The 21,228-nt window shown below is 41.1% G+C and overlaps 1 protein-coding gene and 1 long non-coding RNA gene across 2 annotated transcripts; one reads left to right on the top strand and one right to left on the bottom strand.

The window, feature by feature from the left end:
* The first annotated feature begins 581 nt into the window (after positions 1–581).
* Positions 582–20,967, top strand: RIOK3 (RIO kinase 3). The gene is made up of 13 exons (XM_048840472.2): positions 582–774; positions 4,773–4,894; positions 6,859–7,004; positions 7,143–7,250; positions 8,345–8,454; positions 10,441–10,584; positions 11,880–12,007; positions 13,780–13,968; positions 14,532–14,691; positions 16,937–17,017; positions 17,113–17,202; positions 17,630–17,737; positions 19,532–20,967. Exons 1-13 carry the CDS (start codon positions 706–708, stop codon positions 19,634–19,636), a joined length of 1,560 nt encoding a protein of 519 aa, XP_048696429.1. The 5' UTR covers positions 582–705; the 3' UTR covers positions 19,637–20,967.
* Positions 12,869–14,629, bottom strand: LOC142071041 (uncharacterized). Its single transcript, XR_012666991.1, has 2 exons — positions 14,500–14,629; positions 12,869–13,199 (listed from the first exon to the last, which is right to left on the bottom strand). It is a non-coding gene; the product is annotated as an uncharacterized LOC142071041 (long non-coding RNA).
* Positions 20,968–21,228: the final 261 nt, after the last annotated feature.

Genomic DNA, 21,228 nt, shown 5'->3' with positions numbered 1-21,228 from the left:
AGCTTATGCTCAAATACATTTGTTAGTCTCTAAGGTGCCACAAGTACTCCTTTTCTTCTAACTTGCTGAATAACCTTTCCTAAATTCTATTAATTCCAAATCCTTTCTAGCCCTTGCAGTTGTGAAGGAAGTCTAAAACATGACCTGGAAGGCTCAAAAACTGGAAGACAAAAAGAACCCAAAAGTATTCTCTTTTTAAAAAAAAAATCTCATGAATTTTTAAGCCGATCCCATCCTTGAGGCCTGACTCATGATTTTTGAATTCTGAGCGTTGTTTCAGTCTTCCACTGGGTGATGAGAGTAGCTCTTGTAGACTTTTTGGCATATAGGGACAAGGCAAGGGCATGGAGAGACGATAACTGTCCCCCGCCCAGTACCGAGGGTTAGATTTCCACGGCAGGCTCTGGGGGAAGGGCAGCTCGCAGGGAGGGGGGCACAGGGCGGTGCTGAGCAGTGGGAAGTGGAACGTCGGTGACATCACCCTCAGTAGGCGCGTCAGAACAACGGAAGTACTTTCCCCCGACCAATGGGAAGTCTGATCTGAAGGTCACGGGGAGAGGGAAGTGGGGAGAAGCCGGAAGTGCTGGTTTCATTGTGTGTCTGACGCTGGTGACAGCTGCCCGGATTTCAGCCCCGCTGCCGCCGCCGCTTTCCTCGCGCGCCGTGTCTGTCTCCCGCCCGCCGCCCCGCTCTCTGGATGTGCAGATGGATCCGGTAGGAGTCGCCGCCGCCGCCGCCCCCGAGACCGGCCCAGGCCCCGCCTGGCAGAGCAAGGTGAGGGGAGGTACCGTGAGGGGCTCCCGCGGCCGGCGAAGGTCCCGTTCCGAGTCCCCTTCCCGGCGGGAGGCGCTGCCCCAGGGGTTTCTGCTGCGTGCCGGGGGGAGGAGCCGCAGATGAGTCACCGCAGGCGGCGGCTCCGGGCTCCGCTTCCCGCACCCAGCTAGCGCGGCCGGTTTGGCCGACCGCCCCCAGCCCAGGGCTGACCCAGACCCTGCGGGGGAGGGGGGCACAGCCTCCTTCTAGGGCGCGCGGAGGGCAGCAGAGACTGCTCCGGGCCTCAGGCAGTTCCTGGTGCTGGTGTTTCCAGTATCCCTTCCTCTGCGCCAAAGCTGCTCTTCCTCTCCGGGGACGAGTGAGATTTTAGGCTCACAGACTGTAGGGGCAGACGGGACTATCACGGCGTTGGACTAGCTGATCTCCTGAGGCCCCTTCCAACCCTGATATTCTATGGTTCTGTGATCATTTAGTCTGGTCTCCTGCACATCACAGGCCACAGAACCTCACCCCTTCCTGTAATAGACCCATAACCTCTGGCTGGGTCACTTAAGTCCTCAAATCTGTTGCCTAGGGAGGTGGTGGAATCTCCTTCCTTAGAAGTTTTTAAGGTCAGGCGTGACAAAGCCCTGGCTGGGATGATTTAATTGGAGATGGGTCCTGCTTTTGAGCAGGGGGTTGGACTAGATGACCTCCTGATGTCCCTTCCAACCCTGATATTCTATGATTCTATGAAATCTTCATTTAAAGACTTCAAGTTATAGAGAATCCACCATATGCTCTAGTTCAGACCAGTGAGTGACCTGTGCCCTACTTTACAGAGGAAGGTAAAAAACCTCCAGGGTTTCTGTCAATCTGACCTGGGGGAAATTCCTTCCTGACCCCAAATACGGTGAGCTGTTAGACCCTGAGTATGTAAGCAGGACCCACGAGCCAGATGTGGGAAAGAATTTTCTATAGTAACTTGAAGCCCTCCCGTTCTGTAGCCATTGGAGATATTTATTGATAGCAGTCATGGGTAGGCCACATACTATTGTAGGCAATGTCATCATACTATTTCCTCCAAAAATTTATCAAGCTCAGTCTTGAAACAGGTGAGGGTTTTTTTTACCTCCACTGCTTCCCTTGGATAACTGTTCCAGAACTTCACTGTTTTGGTGGTTAGAAATTTTCATCTGACTTTGAGCATAAACTTACTGATGGCTAGGTTATGTCCATTTGTTCTTATGCCAACATTGGTCCTTTACTTAAATAACTCATCTCATTCCTTTGTGTTTACTCGTCTAATGTATTTATAGAGAGAAATCATATCTCTCCTGAGCTTTTGTTATGTTAGGCTAAATAAGCCAAACTTTTTAAGACTACTCTCGTAAGGTAGGTGGTTCTTGTCTCTGATCATTCTAGTAGCCCTTCTCTCCACCTGTTCCAGTTTAAATTAATCTTTCTTAAATGTGGGAACTAGGAAGGAAACACCACAACAAAGTTAAACAGTAGGCTGTTGCTAGGCTTGCCTTCAATCTGTGTGGGGAGAAGCGGGGAGGGTATTACAGGTTGCATTTGTGAGTTTGTATCTGGGAAGCTCAGATCTGCACTACCCAGAACAAAGACCATCATGACAGGTAGCAAAAGACACCACGGTCCTGGGGAAAGGTCTGAGAACCAGGAGCTTCTGTGTCCTAACTGTTGCAAGTCACTTTTCACTTCTCTTCTCATGTCTAATGCAGTAGGGTTCAAACTGGATTCATGTTTGCATGGTGCTTTGAATGTGCTAAGTGCCATGTAAGTACTAAGCATGACCACATCTACCAATAGATCCATTTGGTACTTGAGTTAAAATTAGGCATGCCAATGGTAGAGTCCATTTTAGATGAACATATGCTATACCTTGCCATTACTGTGTATCTGCTCTGATGGAATTACTAAACTGTTCCCTCACAGAAGTGGTGAAATTTAGCATTGGGATCCACTTTCAGGTGCCAGGAGAGAACTAGAACTTGGCTCGAACCTGCTGGTGTAGCCTAAAGTAGGACATCTAACTGTGACAGACATGTAGAAATCAGTTTTTGTCTGTGGCTTGAAACCTCTTCCAGAATGTAATTTGGGTACAATGTGTCCTAACCAGTTGTATTAAACTCTGAAAGATGGTGATCTACTCTGGCCTTTACTAACTTTGTCCTCGCTGTAATGACATGTGCTTGTAGACTAAAAAAGACTTAAGTGTGCCTGCAGAAGGACATGTTGAGGCATATTCAGCTCTAACTCAGCAGACTTTGTGCAAGGCAATGAGAAATGCACATAGATGAAATAAACATTTTTTAACATTTTCAGTACTCAAATACTTTACTCTAAATTGCTTGAAGAAATTAAGAGTACACTCAAATCTTTTCAGCAAAAAAGGGGCTCAGAGTTGGTTGCCAAAACTGATGAGCAGACCTTTGTCTATTCCACTGCAGCCTGAAGTCAGCAGTGAACTGAAATTGATAAGTTTCTGTTCAGCTACTGCTTGCTGACCAAAGTTCCTGTTGGACCCTTCACAGGTGGGTCAGTGCACTCAGACCTTGATTCTGAGCAAAACTGTAGCTCCGTTAAGTCAGTGACAAAACTCACATGGGATCCAGAATTTAGACCTATGAAATCTTCTTTTGGTTACATCTCAGAGATGTCTCCTTTAGTTTTGAAGGAATGTGTTGTCTGTTATCGTTTCCAGAGTCTGGAAAGGAAACCTTTAGTTGTACTTGTGATTATTTGGTGATCACCACTATCCCACAGGGGATTTTATCCTAGTGCCTAAAAGCTGCTAATATATTTTTCCTCTCTATTCTCTTACCATTTGGCAAACAGATCTTTCCTTCTCCTTGATGCTTCAGAGGGCACTGAAACAAACAAGACTGTTCTCTAGTTTTCATTTTGTTTCAGTCTAAAAAATGTTGCTGAGAAATGTATAACACATTCTACTGGATTTTTTTTTTAAATCAATATCAACTTTAATGTGTTTTTCCTTAGAGTAAGTTACTTTTTAAGATGAATTTTGCTTTGTTTATACAGTGTGTGGCAGGATGTGGATCTGACTTGATCAAGATCTGTAGGTGCTGTGCTATGGCAATACTATCTCTAATAAAACCTCTAGAGTGAGTTGGTGGCCAGTTTAAAAATTGTTCTCTCCCTGTTGACGATATAGATGAAACACAATTCTTGAAAATAACAGGTTTCTTTACTGGGACACACTATCTTGGTTGTAAAAGTGCCTGAAACTTAGGGCCAGATATTCTGAAATTGCATCCACATGGGAATACTTCAGTTAGACTGCATTCAGGTGCAAAGTTTATCCTGCATGGCTGTATTTGGTGCCTGAAGTCTACAGAGTATTTAAACTTGTGAGCTAAGTTCTGCCTCCTTAGAGGTAGCCCAGCCCTGTGGACTTCATTACCAATCAATATGTAAATTTTCATGGTTACTGTTTCACTATGATCTTTCAAGCAGTTTTAACTTGGAGACTTGGCTGAACCAGTGCATTTTGCACATTTATAACTCGGTATTCAAAGATATTTAATTTTTGTCATTCAAATGTTTGAACAGATAATTTTTCCAAAATTTTTTGGGGGGGAGAAAATTCTGAGCTGAGAGAAAATATGGTAAACTTCAGCCCAAAAATGTTTTTCACATAACTTTCTCAAATGGGAGGTTTTACAGAAATTCCTAGTTCTGACTGTCTGCTATTACCAGATGGCTCTTACAACATACTGTGTTGTGAATATATTTTTTAACAATCCAAACCCTCTGAAGTATTGGCACTGCCCTCTTCCCTACTTACCTTATGGTGGTCACTTAAAGGAGTACTGTTGTACTTTAGTCTAACAGTGTTTGTGAGTCTGTGGAAGAAAGAGAAAATCTGAAGACTACATCAGTTTGCCCTGAACCTATTGGTAGTTTAACTGTACTAACAAACAAAGTAGCCCGTATGTCTAGTTGCCGTATTTCAACAAAATGTTTCTTTGCAGTGTCCATGGGGAGCCCCTAAAAATGTAGTAATATCATGCTCCCTTGCTGATGTGATGAGCGAACAGTTGGCAAAAGAGCTGCAACTGGAAGAAGAAAAAGTTGCTTTTCCTGAGGTGGTTACGTAAGTTAAACACGCTAGAACTTAAATGCTGGGTTAGTAAACTTGATTGCCTAGTCATTGTAGGTCTTCCTACATGGTATCTTAAGTAAAGGTGTGTAGTTACAGTACCATAGTAAACATTTTCCTCATTCTATCACCCTTTCTTGGTCCATTTCTGGTAGCTCCTCTAGAAATGTATTGTTAAAAACACCTATTCCAGTGGTTCTCCAGTGCATGAATCATGTACTGGTACCATATGTACCATAAATGGTAAATTTTCAGAATGGAGTGGGGTAACTAGTGGTGTTCCCCAAGGGTCAATCCTAGGACCAGTCCTATTCAACTTATTCATAAATGATCTGGAGAAAGGGGTAAACAGTGAGGTGGCAAAGTTTGCAGATGATACTAAGCTGCTCAAGATAGTTAAGACTAAAGCAGACTGTGAAGAACTTCAAAAAGATATCACAAAACTAAGTGATTGGGCAACAAAATGGCAAATGAAATTTAATGTGGATAAATGTAAAGTAATGCACATTGGAAAAAAATAACTCCAACTATACATACAATATGATGGGGGCTAATTTAGCTATAGCTAATCAGGAGAAAGATCTTGGAGTCTTCATGGATAGTTCTCTGAAGACGTCCACGCAGTGTGCAGCGGCAGTCAAAAAAGCAAACGGGATGTTAGGAATTGTTAAAAAAGGGATAGAGAATAAGACGGATAATATCTTATTGCCCTTATATAAATAAATGGTATGCCCACATCTTGAATACTGCGTACAGATGTGGTCCCCTCGTCTCAAAAAACATATACTGGCATTAGAAAAGGTTCAGAAAAGGGCAACTAAAATGATTAGGGGTTTGGAACGGGTCCCATATGAGGAGAGATTAAAGAGGCTAGGACTTTTCATCTTGGAAAAGAGGAGACTGAGGGGGGATATGATAGAGATATATAAAATCATGAGTGTTGTGGAGAAAGTGAATAAGGAAAAGTTATTTACTTGTTCCCATAATATAAGAACTAGGAGCCACCAAATGAAATTAATGGGCAGCAGTCAGCCTGTGGAACTCCTTGCCTGAGGAGGTTGTGAAGGCTAGGACTATAACAGGGTTTAAAAGAGAACTGGATAAATTCATGGAGGTTAAGTCCATTAATGGCTGTTAGCCAGGATGGGTAAGGAATGGTGTCCCTAGCCTCTGTTTGTCAGAGGGTGGAGATGGATGGCAGGAGAAAGATCACTTGATCATTACCTGTTAGGTCCACTCCCTCTGGGGCACCTGGCATTGGCCACTGTCGGTAGACAGGATACTGGTCTGGATGGACCTTTGGTCTGACCCAGTATGGCCATTCTTATGTTCTTATGTGGATCTCTTCATGAGAGATCCTCTCATAATCTTGTTCTCTCCCCAGTTCATGCTTCTTTCTTGACTCTTCACTTTCATGAAGAGGGCTCTTTAGATCAACCAGAGGTACGCAGAGGTCTTCCAGGGTATATCAACTAATCTAGATATTTGCCTAGTTTTACAAAAAGCTACATAAAACGCGCTAGCAAAGTCAGTACAAACTAAAATTTCATGTAGACAAAATGAGAAAATAAGCAATGTTTCAGTAATAGTGTGCTGTGACGCTTCTGAATTTTTGTTTGGTTTTGTAAGCAAGCACTTCTAAGTGAGGTGAAACTTGGGGTACGCAAGACAAATCAGACTCTTAAGAGAGATGCATTATCCCCCCATTATTTTTAGCAAAAGTCACAGGCATGTCACGGGCTTATGTGAATTTTTGTTTCTTGCCCACGACCTATCTGTGACTTTTGCTTAAAATAACCATGACAAAATCTTAATCATAGTTAATTATTGAGCAGTTTTGCATTTAAATCCAGTTTCTCCAAATTCTGTCTTCAGTCTGGGATAAGTCAAGGGGATACAAGACTGTGTGTTTACTATATTAACAGAACTTTTATTCCCTTTTTTTTTATTGTACTTAGTGTTGCTGAGGGGCCATTTATTACCGGAGAAAACACTGACACTTCCAGTGACCTAATGCTTGCCCAGATGCTGCAAATGGAGTTTGACAGGGAGTATGATGCGCAGCTTAGACGTGAGGAAAAAAAGTTCAATGGAGATAGCAAAGGTACGACCATCAGACATGACGGTCTTGTTAGACAAACAAGTACATTTATTTTGTGACACCAGTTTGAATTGACTGAGCTGCACGGTAGTGGTGAATGCATGTTAATTACAAAATTTCCAATTTGTTTTGTTTCCCAAGTCTCCATATCCTTTGAAAATTACCGAAAGGTGCATCCCTATGAGGATAGTGACAGCTCAGAAGATGAAGTTGACTGGCAGGATACCCGTCATGATCCCTATAGAGCAGGTACTGATTGAATTTACTGTGTGTACAAAATGTACTATATAAGCTGGGGTGGGCAAACTTTTTGGCCCAAGGGCCACATCTGGGTGGGGAAATTGCATGCAGGGCCGTGAATGCGGGGTTGGGGTGTGGGAGGGGGTGCCGTGTGCTGGAAGGGGCTCAGGGCAAGGGGTTGGGGCAAAGGAGGGGGTGCAGGGTATACGAGGGGGCTCAGGGAAGGGTGTTGGGGTACAGGAGGGGGCTTAGGGCAGAGGTGCAGGGAGGAGAGCAGAAGGGGGTAAGGGTTCAGCGGGGGCTCAGGGCAGGGAGTTGGGGTGCGGGGTGCAGGAGGGGTGCAGGTTCCAGCCTGGCGCCGCTTACCTGGAGCCGCTCCTGGAAGTGGCCAGCTCTGCTCCTAGAAGTGGCCGGCACCACATCCCTGCAGCCCCGGGGCAGGCAAAGAGCTCCGTGCACTGCCCTCACCTGTGGGTACCTCCCCCGAAGTGGCGCAGGGCCCGTGGCGCCACGGAGGTGGCAATCCTGCGGGCCATAGTTTGCCCACCCCTGATTTAGGCCAAGATTCTCAAAAACGAGAGCCTGAAATTAGAAATGAGAGATACTAGGTACTTGGCCATTTTGTGTACTCATGCTGTTTGTTTATTTATTCTTTATTATTTAATTTAGGTCCTATTTTTAATATACTGGTCTCTGATTACATGTGCCCTTTGTAAAGTTCTTATGAAAAATTAGGTTGCCTATGGTTGTGTGTGTCGTAAAGGCAGTGCATTGTAATGAAGATTTCAATGCCCAAGATGCAGCACAGAACTCATTGATTAGTCTTAATAGCTGGGTATTTGAGGTTACCTGTTTGGAGGACATATGTGTCTGTCATCTATTCCTTCCTAGAGTATGTGCCAGACTTTGTAACGTAGGATTTATTATTTTAGAAGTCCCCGAAGTGTGCAGGATGCTTCGCAGAAGGGACTTTTGTTTGATCTTTACATTTTTAATTAATTAAATTGCTTTGCTTATTGTGGGCATGATGGAATAGTTCCAAATATATTACACCTATATTTGTGTATACATAAACTTTGACTTGTATTGTTCATTATCGGCAGATAAACCCACCACTACTCCAAAAAAGGGCTTTATAGGAAAAGGAAAAGAAATTACCACCAAACACGATGAGGTTGTATGTGGAAGAAAGAATACTGCTCGAATGGAAAATGTAAGGTCCACCTTGTATGTATGCAAGCATAATATCTATAAATGCCTTAATTCAATCAGTATTTGGAGGATTTTAGAGAAATGTATGTTTGTGTGCTGTAGTATGTTGTTCTAACCGTCCTTTAAATGAAGATTGTGAAACATTTGGATTAACTTTTTCATAGAGGTAAGTATTGGTGGAAAACTGAATTTTTATTTCTAAACTGTTCAAGTAATACTGTATGTAAGTGATACAAAAATGTTTATGTACAGAAATAAATTACTTTAGCACAAATAAACCAGCAAGTTCAGTAATAAGAGGGGAAAATCATCAAGCATACGCTGGTAAACATCTCAGTCATGTAATCCAAATGATTTAAAAAATAGAATCATAGAATATCAGGGTTGGAAGGGACCTCAGGAGGTCATCTAGTCCAGCCCCTTGCTAAAAGCAGGACCAATCCCCAATTAAATCATCCCAGCCAGGGCTTTGTCAAGCCTGACCTTAAAAACTTCTAAGGAAGGAGATTCTACCACCTCCCTAGGTAATGCATTCCAGTGTTTCACCACCCTCCTAGTGAAGTTTTTCCTAATATCCAACCTAAACCTCCCCCACTGCAACTTGAGACCATTACTCCTTGTCCTGTCCTCTTCTACCACTGAGAATAGTCTAGAACCATCCTCTCTGGAACCACCTCTCAGGTAGTTGAAAGCAGCTATCAAATCCCCTCTCATTCTTCTCTTCTGCAGACTAAACAATCCCAGTTCCCTCAGCCTCTCCTCATAAGTCATGTGTTCCAGACCCCTAATCATTTTTGTTGCCCTTCGCTGGACTCTCTCCAATTTATCCACATCCTTCTTGTAGTGTGGGGCCCAAAACTGGACACAGTACTCCAGATGAGGCCTCACCAATGTCAAATAGAGGGGAATGATCACGTCCCTCGATCTGTTCGCTGTGCCCCTACTTATACATCCCAAAATGCCATTGGCCTTCTTGGCAACAAGGGCACACTGCTGGCTCATATCCAGCTTCTCGTCCACTGTCACCCCTAGGTCCTTTTCCGCAGAACTGCTGCCTAGCCATTCGGTCCCTAGTCTGTAGCTGTGCATTGGGTTCTTCCGTCCTAAGGGCAGGACCCTGCACTTATCCTTATTGAACCTCATCAGATTTCTTTTGGCCCAATCCTCCAATTTGTCTAGGTCCCTCTGTATCCTATCCCTGCCCTCCAGCGTATCAAGCACTCCTCCCAGTTTAGTATCATCCGCAAATTTGCTGAGAGTGCAATCCACACCATCCTCCAGATCATTTATGAAGATATTGAACAAAACCGGCCCCAGGACCGACCCCTGGGGCACTCCACTTGACACCGGCTGCCAACTAGACATGGAGCCATTGATCACTACCCGTTGAGCCCGACAATCTAGCCAACTTTCTACCCACCTTATAGTGCATTCATCCAGCCCACACTTCTTTAACTTGCTGACAAGAATACTGTGGGAGACCATGTCAAAAGCTTTGCTAAAGTCAAGAAACAATACATCCACTGCTTTCCCTTCATCCACAGAACCAGAAAAACCTTATCTGAGTCAGGGAAACTGAATCTTAATCGCTTACTGCAGAATGCTGGCTTATAATCTGTCTATCCACAGCAGTAAATATTTGCAATTTGCATTAACATAGCTGTATCAAAAAATATTGGAAAGAAGGAAATGCATGCATGCCAGTATTATCTTTATAGGATAAGTGATGTGTAATGTACTTAAAGAGTGGGTGAGAGTGATTGCTTAGCTCTTGATTTTAAATTATATTAGAACATTTTGTTAACACTCTGTAAAACTTGTTTGGTGGAATGCTGTCACAGAAGCCATTTACTGAAGCGTCCACTCTTCCAGTTCTGAAGCTAAGCATTATAAAAGTTAGTTCTTGAATATTTGAATCAAAATCTTGTTCATTTTCTGTATCTTTCTCTGTCTCAAGTAGTAGTAGTTTAAATTGTCTGTTTTGTAGTTTGGGCCTGATTTCCAGGTTGGAGATGGAATTGGAATGGATTTAAAACTATCCAATCAAGTCTTTAATGCCTTAAAGCAACATGCATACTCTGAGGAACGTCGAAGTGCCAGGCTTCATGAGAAGAAAGAGCATTCTACTGCGGTATGTCTTGCTTAGCCATTTTAAATCCCAAACTTTCCATACCAACTTGCATATCATTTTGATATGTTTTAGAAAAAGTAATCCATTTTGACTAAACCAAATGAGCAATGTTTGACTAGGGGTTTACTGAAGAAGGTTGTATTGTATTAACTCCTACAGTGGGATAGTCTTGCCTTCATCTAAGCCACATGTATTGTGCTCAGATACTGTGATCACAGCTGCCGTATAAATGCATGCAATATTTTGATAGGCTTCCCAAAATAAGAGTATTCAAGTTTTATTACAAGTTTGCTTGTGTTTTCTGTATCTTTAATACCTTGGAGCTGATCATCTGCTTCACAACTATTCCTGGAATTTTCTCTAGAACTTGGTTATAGAAATTCTGAGAAAAGAAGGGATTAAACCTAGATACCTGGAGTATATTACTTTAAATTATCTTCATAACCAGAGCTTCAGGAAGATAGGTCGCTAATTGAAGTCCCTCAACTTGTCGTCTAGAAAACCAATTGGTATTCCTGATTGGATGAAACAGTTGATATTTTTAGGGGGAGGGCGGAGGGAATTCTAGTGCAGTGTTCTTATAGATTCATAGATATTTAGGTCAGAAGGGACAATTATGATCATCTAGTCTGACCTGCACAATGCAGGCCACAGAATTTCACCCACCACTCCTGCAAAAAACCTCACACCTATATCTGTGCTATTGAAATCCTCAAATCGTAGTTTAAAGACTTCAAGGAGCAGAGAATCCTCCAGCAAGTGACCCGTGCCCCATGCTACAGAAGAAGGCGTAAAACCTCCAGGGCCTCTTCCAATCTGCCCTTGATTTTTGCCACTGAGTTATGGTGATTTGGACAGCTCTTAACCTTTCTCTATCTGTGTTGTCAGTCACTAAAATGGGTATAATACCTAAGCATCTCTGAGGTACTTAGCCTTAATATTTGTAAAGGTCTTTGAGACTCAGATTTGAAATGTGCAATATAAAGTGCTGATAATGCTCTTCTCTGTGCATGACAGAAAAGATGTGGTCCTTGCCCCAAGGAGTTTACAATCTATAAAAAACAGTATTAATTAAAGTAAGTCTTGGGATAAAAGAGTTGTTCTGCTAAAGTGTAAAAACAAGAACAACCTACTTATGCTTTTTCTCCTAGATTTTCATGAGAACACATTTTGCCAGCTGATTCAAATCAGATGAAAAGGGTATTATCCTCTAAATAATCAGAACCACCACTAGGTTTAAATGAATTTAGGTAAATCATTCACATGTTTACTTTCTTTCTCCCTTTCTCCTGTAGGAGAAAGCAGTGGATCCTAAAACACGTTTAATTTTGTACAAGATGGTCAATGCTGGGATACTGGAGACCATCACTGGCTGCATTAGCACAGGAAAAGAATCTGTTGTTTTTCATGCTTATGGAGGAAAGTAAGTGTGATTGTCATGCTTTGGGTTGCAATCCAGACTTGTAAGGGGTTGTCACTACTTGTTCTGCAACCCTAGGGTGCTTTAGAGTGCTTTGTTGCTGTAGCTCCCAGGCTGGGAGGGCTCTCAGCAAGCCTACAAGTCAAACCCTGAGTGTTTCTGTGCAGTAGACATCCCTGGTTCAGCAGCCTCTCTACAGCCCCACGCTGGCTTTCACCAACCTGGGTTACAACCAGCAAGGTGACCGCAACACACTCCCAGTACTGAATTTTCCCAAAATTGTGTGCGCTGCAATATCCAGCCCTTTCCTGGTAAGTTGAGAGAGATATGGTTCATTTGTTCCTTTAAAGCAGTGGTTCTCAAACTTTTGTACTGGTGACCCCTTTCATACAGCAAGCCTCTGAGTATGACCCCCTGTTATAAATTTAAAAACACCTTTTAAATATATTTAACAGTATTGTAAATGCTGGAGGCAAAGCAAGGTTTGGGGTGGGTGCTGACAGCTCGCAATCTTTATATTTATAACAAGTTTATATATAAAATGATACATTGTAAAAAGCCAAAAAGTACATTTTAAAAAAAAATCCTTGCTGTTTTCCTTCTCCAAAATAGCCTGGAAAATGAACATAAAACTTAAGTATAAAACTTCATGTGCTTGTACATATGCCCTGGTTCTGGGCCCCCCTTCGGTGTTAGGCCTCATGCCCTTGCCTGTCTTTTTTTCTTCTTTTTTTTGCCATTATCCCACTCAGGCTGGGATCTGGGTGCAATACTTGCTCTGTCAGCCACTTATTTAACCCAGCAGGTCCAACTAGACATCCATTTGCTCCCAAAGGGAAGAAATGCAGAAGAGTGACCAAACAGTTGTCTTAAAACAATTGTTTTTATTTAGCAATAGAAACGAAGCGTTAGAGGATTTTAAAACTGACATCAACTATTAGGTCTCTTACATAAAGTACTACCATTCCTGATGGTGACCTAGGCAGTCATAGGTTCTTAAAGGTGCCTGAAGTGTCCTTTAATGCTGCCATAGTTCTTTGTTCTCCTGCATCTGGGGTTTGGCCTTTCCTTGTCAAACCAGTTTCATAGGCTGATTGGAGACAGAATCAGCAAAGCTAATCGTTCTGGCATTGTCCTTTAACTCTTAAATGTTTTCTGATAAGTAGGTATCTTGAGCCATCCTTCTCTTTCCTCCCTGTATTCCAGAATAAACCAATATATTCATATAAGAAACATATTCATATAGTAAACATCATTCCAATAACCAGACCGACAGTATTCATAAATTATTATAGGATAGTTCCATAATTGTCATAAAATATTAACCTGGGTTTCAACTCTATCCACTGTACAGACAAACATCAACAGAGGGAAGAAAGTAGACTATAAAAAAGGGGCTATTGCGTGGTTGGCGACACAATGATTTCCACAGTTCACCTTTTACAGAGGTTGCATTTAACCAAGTAATATTTAAACTGTATCAGTTCCATGTCGTTCTAGAAATGTAAAATAAGCCTACTTGATAAACTTTTGGTCTTCATAATTGAAGTCCTTCACAAGCTATTAATACTATAATTAGTTTAAGAACCAAGTTTAGCCAGGGAACTCTGCAGTCTTTTCATGGACTTAACTTCAACATTATATGCAGTGTTTTGTTTCTGCATGATCTTAACAGCTTTTTTAGAAACAAACAAACTCAATTGATTGTGCTCAGAGTCCCTAGATGTAGATTAAACATTTAATTTTTGTTCTGTGTTCTTTTTTTCTATCATAAGAACGGGTGTGGATGATAAAGCTGTACCTCCAGAATGTGCCTTAAAGGTATTTAAAACTACCCTTAATGAATTCAAGAACCGTGACAAATACATTAAGGATGACTACAGATTTAAAGATCGCTTCAGTAAACTGAATCCACGGAAGGTTATCCGTATGTGGGCAGAGAAAGAAATGCACAATCTAACAAGGTACAAAACAGTATAGTTGGTATTAGTGTCTGACTTTTTTTTTTTTTCCTATTTTTTCAAGGAAGTTCTGCTAGATCACTGTAAAGTCCTACTTTGATGTGGGGGGCCTTAATGCATATGTTTACTCCAACTCTCATATCTTATTACATATTTTAATTCATACAGTTGAGATACTACAAATGTTCAGGCTCTTATTCCCTATATGCTTCAAGTTCAAGATTGTATAACTGAGCACATTTATTTTGTATATTGGGAAATCTTTCAAGTAAAAATGTGTCCATTGGCAATTTGAAATTGTTGCCAGACCTCTATTGTAATCGAGTCTTGAAGCCACTAGCATCTACCTCTGAAAATTACAATCTAAAATGAAGCCAAAAGGTTTGTAGCCTTCAAGGCATAATGTTTTTGGAATCTACTGTATGGCTTCCAATGCTTTCATGTATATTCTATGTGAATTACTACATTGATCCAGAATAAGCTTGCAAAAATGTTTTAGCACCAGAGAAGGGCTAGCATGAATTTTTGACTTACTCTTGGAATAATATCTGTCTTCTGATCTACAGAATGCAGAAAGCAGGAATCCCTTGTCCAGAAGTGGTTATGCTTAAGAAACACATCTTGGTGATGTCTTTCATTGGCCAGGATCAAGTTCCAGCTCCTAAACTGAAGGAAGTAAAACTCAATAGTGAAGACATGAAAAAGGCCTACTATCAAATTCTTCATGTAAGATGATGCTGATGTCTTTACTCAACGTTCTGGCAACAATTCCTGGGGGAGTACTATAGATGACAGTTGTATATATGTATTCTTCACAATATATAAAACCTCTGGACCTCCATATCAGTAATGTTTTGCAATAGGTATATTTTTGTGGCACATGAATAAACAAGGATAAATCAGAAATGATTTGTGAGAGGAAAAATAAGACTTGGGTAGAAAATAAACTTAATACTGAGTAGTGGCAAACTGGTGCTTGGTAGAAAACAGCTATTCCAGGTTAAAGGTCCCAGATTTAGGAAGAATTACTCCTAGGGGAATTCTGGACCACTGGGTGCACACAATTCATGTCCCCTGTAGATTTCTTTGCTTCCCTGCAGAAAAATGACTTTCTGACGGGAAAGCAAAGGGAAGCCGCAAGAGGGGTCACATGCCCCTCCCCAGCAGCGTGAGCACATTGTTTCATGTGCCTGGAGCAACTGGTGGAGAGGTAATCACCACAGGGGAGGGAGGCTATTGACATTCTGGCTGATGGCTCCTACCCTGTGCTGGGCTCAGCTGCTAGTCCTGACTAGGCTGGGAGCAGGGGAGGACAGGACTTGTTCTTCCCCTGCAAGGAGCCAGTGCTGGATCAGACCCATCCCCAGAAACCTCTCCTGGCTACATGAAGGTCTTCCCCTGCCCCGCTTCCTGCCCCCATTGCTCCTCAGTGTGGGGGATGAGATCACTACAGGGAACTGATTTTCCCCATCTGCCCAACCCCTGTGCATTTGGCACCCCACCCTGCTGAGCCTCACCCCCTGCATCCGGACCCCCCCACCTCTGGGGCTCAGCAGGATTGTCCGGGTGCAACCACCTTCACGTGGACCCCTGTGCAGAGTCCCATTGCTCCTGCACCCAGAACCCCCCAGCAAGCTCCTGTGCATCCAGGTTGTACCACATAGAGCCCTCTCACCCCACACTTGGATCCTCCCCACACACGCACTAAGCCCCTCCACACTTGAATCTTGCCAGGCTGAGGCTGAGCCTTCCTGCCTACACCATGCTGGAGCTTCCACATTTATTTATTGATAAATAAAATTTGACTAATTTTAAAATATTGTGCACAGAATTTTTAATTTTTTGGTGCAGAATTCCCTCAGGAGTAAAGAATATTAGTGATCTAGTGAGTGTCTCCTCTGAATTCTTCTTCTGGTCCTATATAAATACTTGTATTATCATTTTTAAACTCTCTAATGTACCTTTGCTAAGTAACCTTTAAATGGCTCCATTAACCAAACTGTCATGTTGATTTGTTTCAGGGGTGAGAGGGAAGTGTGAGGGTAACTGAGGTGGGATGAAAGTTATTCTGGTTTAAACAAAAACAGTGGAGGACTTTAAAGCCGTTTAACTGTCTCAACAGTCTGATATAAACCCATCAGTGTGAGTGCTAGAGAATAAAATTATAGCCCTTGACCTGCAATTGTAAATACTTAATTGCTTATTCTCCATTTCAGCTGGATCAAATAATATGTTATCAGTTGTGTGTACGTACTCTTAAATTCACTCTTATGACTTGTTTTTCTGTAGTGAGAAAAGCTAAGTAGAAACTAAAGATTCCTTGCAGTTAAACCCTGAGGCTTGTGGAGCTACACACATTGTTTAAACTGAACTTAGTTTGTGTTGGGCACTGTTCAATACATAAAGGAAGTTCAGGTCCTTGCTCAAAGTAACTCAGTTGACATTCTGCAGATATGATGCAGATGCATAAACCCAGAATGAACAATGTAAGATTGAATCTCAGAGGTGTCTTTCTCCTACTTAGCGTTGAAGTATTCGGACTCTCACTATTGAAGTTCAACTGGATTCATTTTGTGTAATTTCTAATGTCATGACTCTGGGTGAAAAGTCATCAGTGAGTGCTTATCTGTTTGATAGGGGGTGAGGTAAGAGTTGTCTAAACATGCCTATCTGTCTATTGCAGTTGGACTGGTGGACAGAGTTCAGATAAGTTCACTAGTCTTAATGCTTTTCTTTAGCATAACTGTTTTCCTTGAAATTCTGAACATTTAGTTTCTATTTAACAGGAATAAAAGATGTGATGTCACAATTCCTCACATTAACCCAACTGCATGTATACTTGAAATGTGACTACTAGTTGGGTGGAAAACATGCTTTGCTTTACCTTGGTTGTACAAACAGTGCTGATAGATCAATTACTACTCAAACGGGTATTCTTTGCTTAATTAATCATTTGTCTGACCTCTCGCAGATGATGCAACAGTTATATAAAGAGTGCTCACTTGTTCATGCTGACCTGAGTGAGTACAACATGCTATGGCACGATGGAAAGGTGAGCATATTCTTAAAGTAGGAAAAAAAAGGTGTATTTAATGTTGAGTGTCCGTATGCACTATGTGAACCAGAACGTTTCTCTCTTTACTTTAGGTCTGGTTAATTGATGTAAGTCAATCTGTGGAGCCAACCCACCCTCATGGACTTGAGTTTTTGTTCAGAGACTGTAGGAATGTTTCACAGGTAGGGGTTCTGCAGTTAGTGACCTCTGCTTGTGTTTTTTTTTCTGTAGTTGAACTCTGATGTAAAAGTCTTTTTCTGGGGGTGGGGAACAGACTTTTTTAAATATTTGAAGTTGATAAAATCATCAAATTCAGTTTTGGAAATGATCACTTGTCTATAAAAATTCACTTGTAAATGTTGAGTGGTGTGTTCAGATACAGGAAGACCATATTGGAGTGAGATTGAGCATTAGAGAGGAATAAAATGGTGCTCCTAGAATTGAAACATGCTCTTGGATCATGTTGCTTGGTTGTCTTGGGGGGGAGGGAAGTCAAGCTTAAGTGCTACTTCCATATCTGATTAGTAATTGTAGTTTGTGAAATACACCATGTACTATTTTATAAAGTCTGGTTAAAGACACTGTAATACATTCTTTCATTTTTAACAGTTCTTCCAGAAGGGAGGTGTATCAGAAGCACCTAATGAACGGGAGCTCTTCAATGCTGTCTCAGGTTTAAATATTGCAGCTGACAATGAAGTTGATTTCCTAGCTGAGGTAAGAGTCCCTCTGTGGGTGATATCTAACACTAGTAAATTAAGGTCTGCTAGCTAGCAGCCAGCCACAATCCTATTTCTTCAACATTCTTAGTTGTTATGACTAATCCTGTTAGGATAGCTGGTGAAACTATAGTAAACCTAAATCTCCAGCTTTTTAAATTCCGATTTTTTTCTACGTTGTAATAGCAATAGCAGAAGTTGATACAACTGGTATAATTTGTCTGTATGTTAATAGCTCTTTACATAATCTTACATATAACTGAGGTTGTTTTAATTAAGTCACAATGTTTCTTAGACCACTGAATAAAGGTTTTTTTTAAATAAAAATACTAGTGGGGTCATGCAAGGACAAAGAAGCTATTTTAAAAATTATCTAACTTTTATTGCTTATTTTCAATTTTAAATGAAAAAGGTTAGAACCTAAAAATAAAGCTTATGTGCTAGGATTCTCAAAAATTTAAGATCCTAAAATTAGACTTCTAAAGCCACATTTAACTTCCTGATTTTTTTAATCTTGCCTGTAACTCATTTCTTAAGTGCATCCTGATGTCATTTCAATTACATTCTGACAAATACGGGATGAAGGGGGAGAGGTCTTAAGCAAGAAGAGGGGATGTGTGTTTATATAGAGAAATTTTTAATGTCTTCAAGCATTCTTGAGTTACTAGGTAAAAGGGCTCTTAATAGTAGTAAAGCACTGGAGAGTTGTCCTAATAGGCCCTAGCAGTGCAGACCCATGCCGGTCCCAGCCATAAAACTATGCATTTCTGTATTAATGCAGAAACATGTAGGAGGTGAGAAATTTAGTTCTATTCAGCTCCTGAGCTGGGTGTACTACCAGTGTGCTCAGCCAAAGGAGGAAAGAAATAAGACACAATGTAACATTCTAGGGAACTGCTAACTATTTCATCAGTGTTATTTCAGTTTTTTTCCACTCTCAAATGCTGGTAAGTCTCCATGCTTCATTGAGTTGTAAGATGGTTGTGGTGTTCTCCTACGAAATCCTTTGACTATTTTGTTTTATGATTTGCCATAATAGGGAGAGGTGCATTAATGTGTGAATGTTGTTACACAATCTGATCTTTCAAAGAGTAATTTCGATAGCCCCTCTGTAAGCTTCAAACCATAGCTTCCAAGCTGTTAGGGACACCAGTGTGAAGCCCCAGTATCTCCCTATTTACATTCCTTCTTTTTTGTTTTCTCTTCTTTGAGTATTGGAGAAAGTAGTGCCCCAGACTAGCTCTTTATAGGCTGCAGACCAAAACAGAATAGGACTGTACTATTTTAATCATGTAAAGCACTTGAGTGTGACTTTATTTACTGCTCTGCTAGCACCATTGACATCGGGGGTGGGCTGGGCTGTCCCATCATGAGGCTACTCTGGAACTTCCACCACTGTTCAGGGGGGGTTGAGATACAGCAGTGTTGTTTTAGGCTTGACAAAATTGACACTTAAGTGCTTTTGGGGAAATTATGGACACAGTCTAAACTATGGGGACCTTCCCCCTTGAAAAACCCTGTCCCTGAACCTGAAAGCATTGTATGTACTTCTGTTCCATTAATTTGCTCAAGGTAGATGCTTCTTAATATCTCCTAAACTTTGCATATCACACCCTTGTTTAAAGCTGGGGTGGCTGAACCACTGAAAGCGTTAGATGTTCAGGAAATGGATCATAATATGTGAACTAGTTTACTCCTGTAAACTAGCTGTTTTAACAAACTATTTTGAAGCACATGCTTACAGGCCCAGTTTTTACAAAAGCTTCAGAGTGGATTTATTTCTGTCTTACAGATTGAAGCTTTGGAGAAAATGAATGAAGATCATGTGCAGAAACATGGAAAGAAGACGTCTCCATTTTCAAGTGATGGAGATCCACCAATAATATACAATGAATAGCACCGAATGCATAACTGCTTTAAAAGAAACAAGTTCGCTGCTTCTAACCATGTTAGAGGCGTGGTAAAGTCACCTTCCAAAGATGAGGGAATGTGTGGTTGACTTGGAATACCAAAAAGGAAAACACAATGAGTGTACCTTGGTGCTTGTGTTTTTTATATTGGCCTGCAAGTTAGGCTCTTGGGATTTTAGAATGGCACTGTGAATAGAATGTCACCACATCTAATGTTCTGATGATTTAACCAACCTTTCAGTTACTTTAGATTATTATAGCTGAGTTAATCATATTTGGCATGATTCAGAGTTTAAATGTCTTCAATTTTTTTTTTTTAAATTGACAATTCCAGACTAGTGGTGGCTACCGTGTAAATGGTAGGGAAGAGCAGTAGTCCCTATCATCCTCCCCTTTGCCACCCCTAAAACCTATCTGGTTTAAGATTCTATATCTATATATACACACAACGTAGGTGTAGCCCATTTTTTCCACATTTAAAACAAACAAAAAAATTAAATTAGACAGTCACAAAAATCTGATTTCTTAATGTAACCATCCTTCACACATTTTAAAATCTTTTTTTTTCTTCACGTAAATGGAATGTGGCTTAAGCTGTTTGTCTAAATATAATTGCATGCAACATGGTGGGGAGCAAGCCTGAACTGTCCAGAGGGCTGAGTTGGCAATGTCAGGACCTCCTGCTGGCTGCACTCAGTTTCCATAAAATGGAGCAGATAGCAGTAATCTTTATTTGTACTATAGAAATCCTTCAGTGTACGGGTTGGATCAAAATGGATCCTCTGCGTTCAGCCTATATTGAAACTCTGGGTTGTACTTTGGACACTTCTGATTCGACTAAAGTCAAATTAGAAATCTTAACAGAACCAAAGCTGATTATCACAATTGATTTATTACACAATGAAACTGTGGCAAGAAATAAAGATGAACATGTTTTGAGGTTTTTCTCCTACTAAAGTAGAAATTAAGAAAACGCTTGTGTTTTTCATTGACTTTTTGACTAAAGTATTTAATCTTTTGTTTCTTATATATTTATATATAACCTTTTAATCCTGTCCAGATCTCACTAGAATTACAGTCTGACAAAAATTTATTTCTGTGAAACAATGCATTTAGAAGATGAGCTGATTTAACGGGATGGTATGAATTAGAAAATCCTGAAGATTAAATCATTTTCTGTATATTTATTTTATTGCCCTTTGTAATGGTACTTGTTACCAGGCAGGATAAATTGTTGCTGTGTGTGACATTCTCTGTGTGCTGTGCAGGTGCTCTTCCTGTTGGAAAATGAATGGTGAAGTAAAACCTTGAGATCTTGTGGCTGTATTCTTGTGTAGTATGTTGTTGAGACATTGCACTGACTTGAGTTAGTCCTAAAAGCCTTGTCAGCAACAGATCACTTGGAACTAGTGTTCCAGATGGGACTAAACTGTGTCAGCATCATTACACACAACATCATAACTGGGTGGCTTGAGTAATCTCACCTCTTAAACTTGGATGTTTCCAGCAGTTTAGTAAACATTGCCAGCTGCCTCTTCTTTCATAAGAACCAGAGCATTGATTACTCCTGGGGCAATTC

This window comes from Caretta caretta, chromosome 2 (assembly GCF_965140235.1).
Source record: "Caretta caretta isolate rCarCar2 chromosome 2, rCarCar1.hap1, whole genome shotgun sequence".
NCBI classification, from domain to species: Eukaryota; Metazoa; Chordata; order Testudines; family Cheloniidae; genus Caretta; species Caretta caretta.
Note: the sequence above shows the minus strand (reverse complement) of the source record. Positions and strands in the feature narration are given on the sequence as shown.

Coding starts and splice junctions, on each gene's coding strand:
- RIOK3 (XM_048840472.2), top strand. CDS start 706: ATGGATCCGGTAGGAGTCGCCGCCGCCGCCGCCCCCGAGACCGGCCCA. Junction 4,895..6,858: donor GCTTTTCCTGAGGTGGTTAC/GTAAGTTAAACA, acceptor TATTGTACTTAG/TGTTGCTGAGGGGCCATTTA. Junction 14,692..16,936: donor CCTACTATCAAATTCTTCAT/GTAAGATGATGC, acceptor GACCTCTCGCAG/ATGATGCAACAGTTATATAA.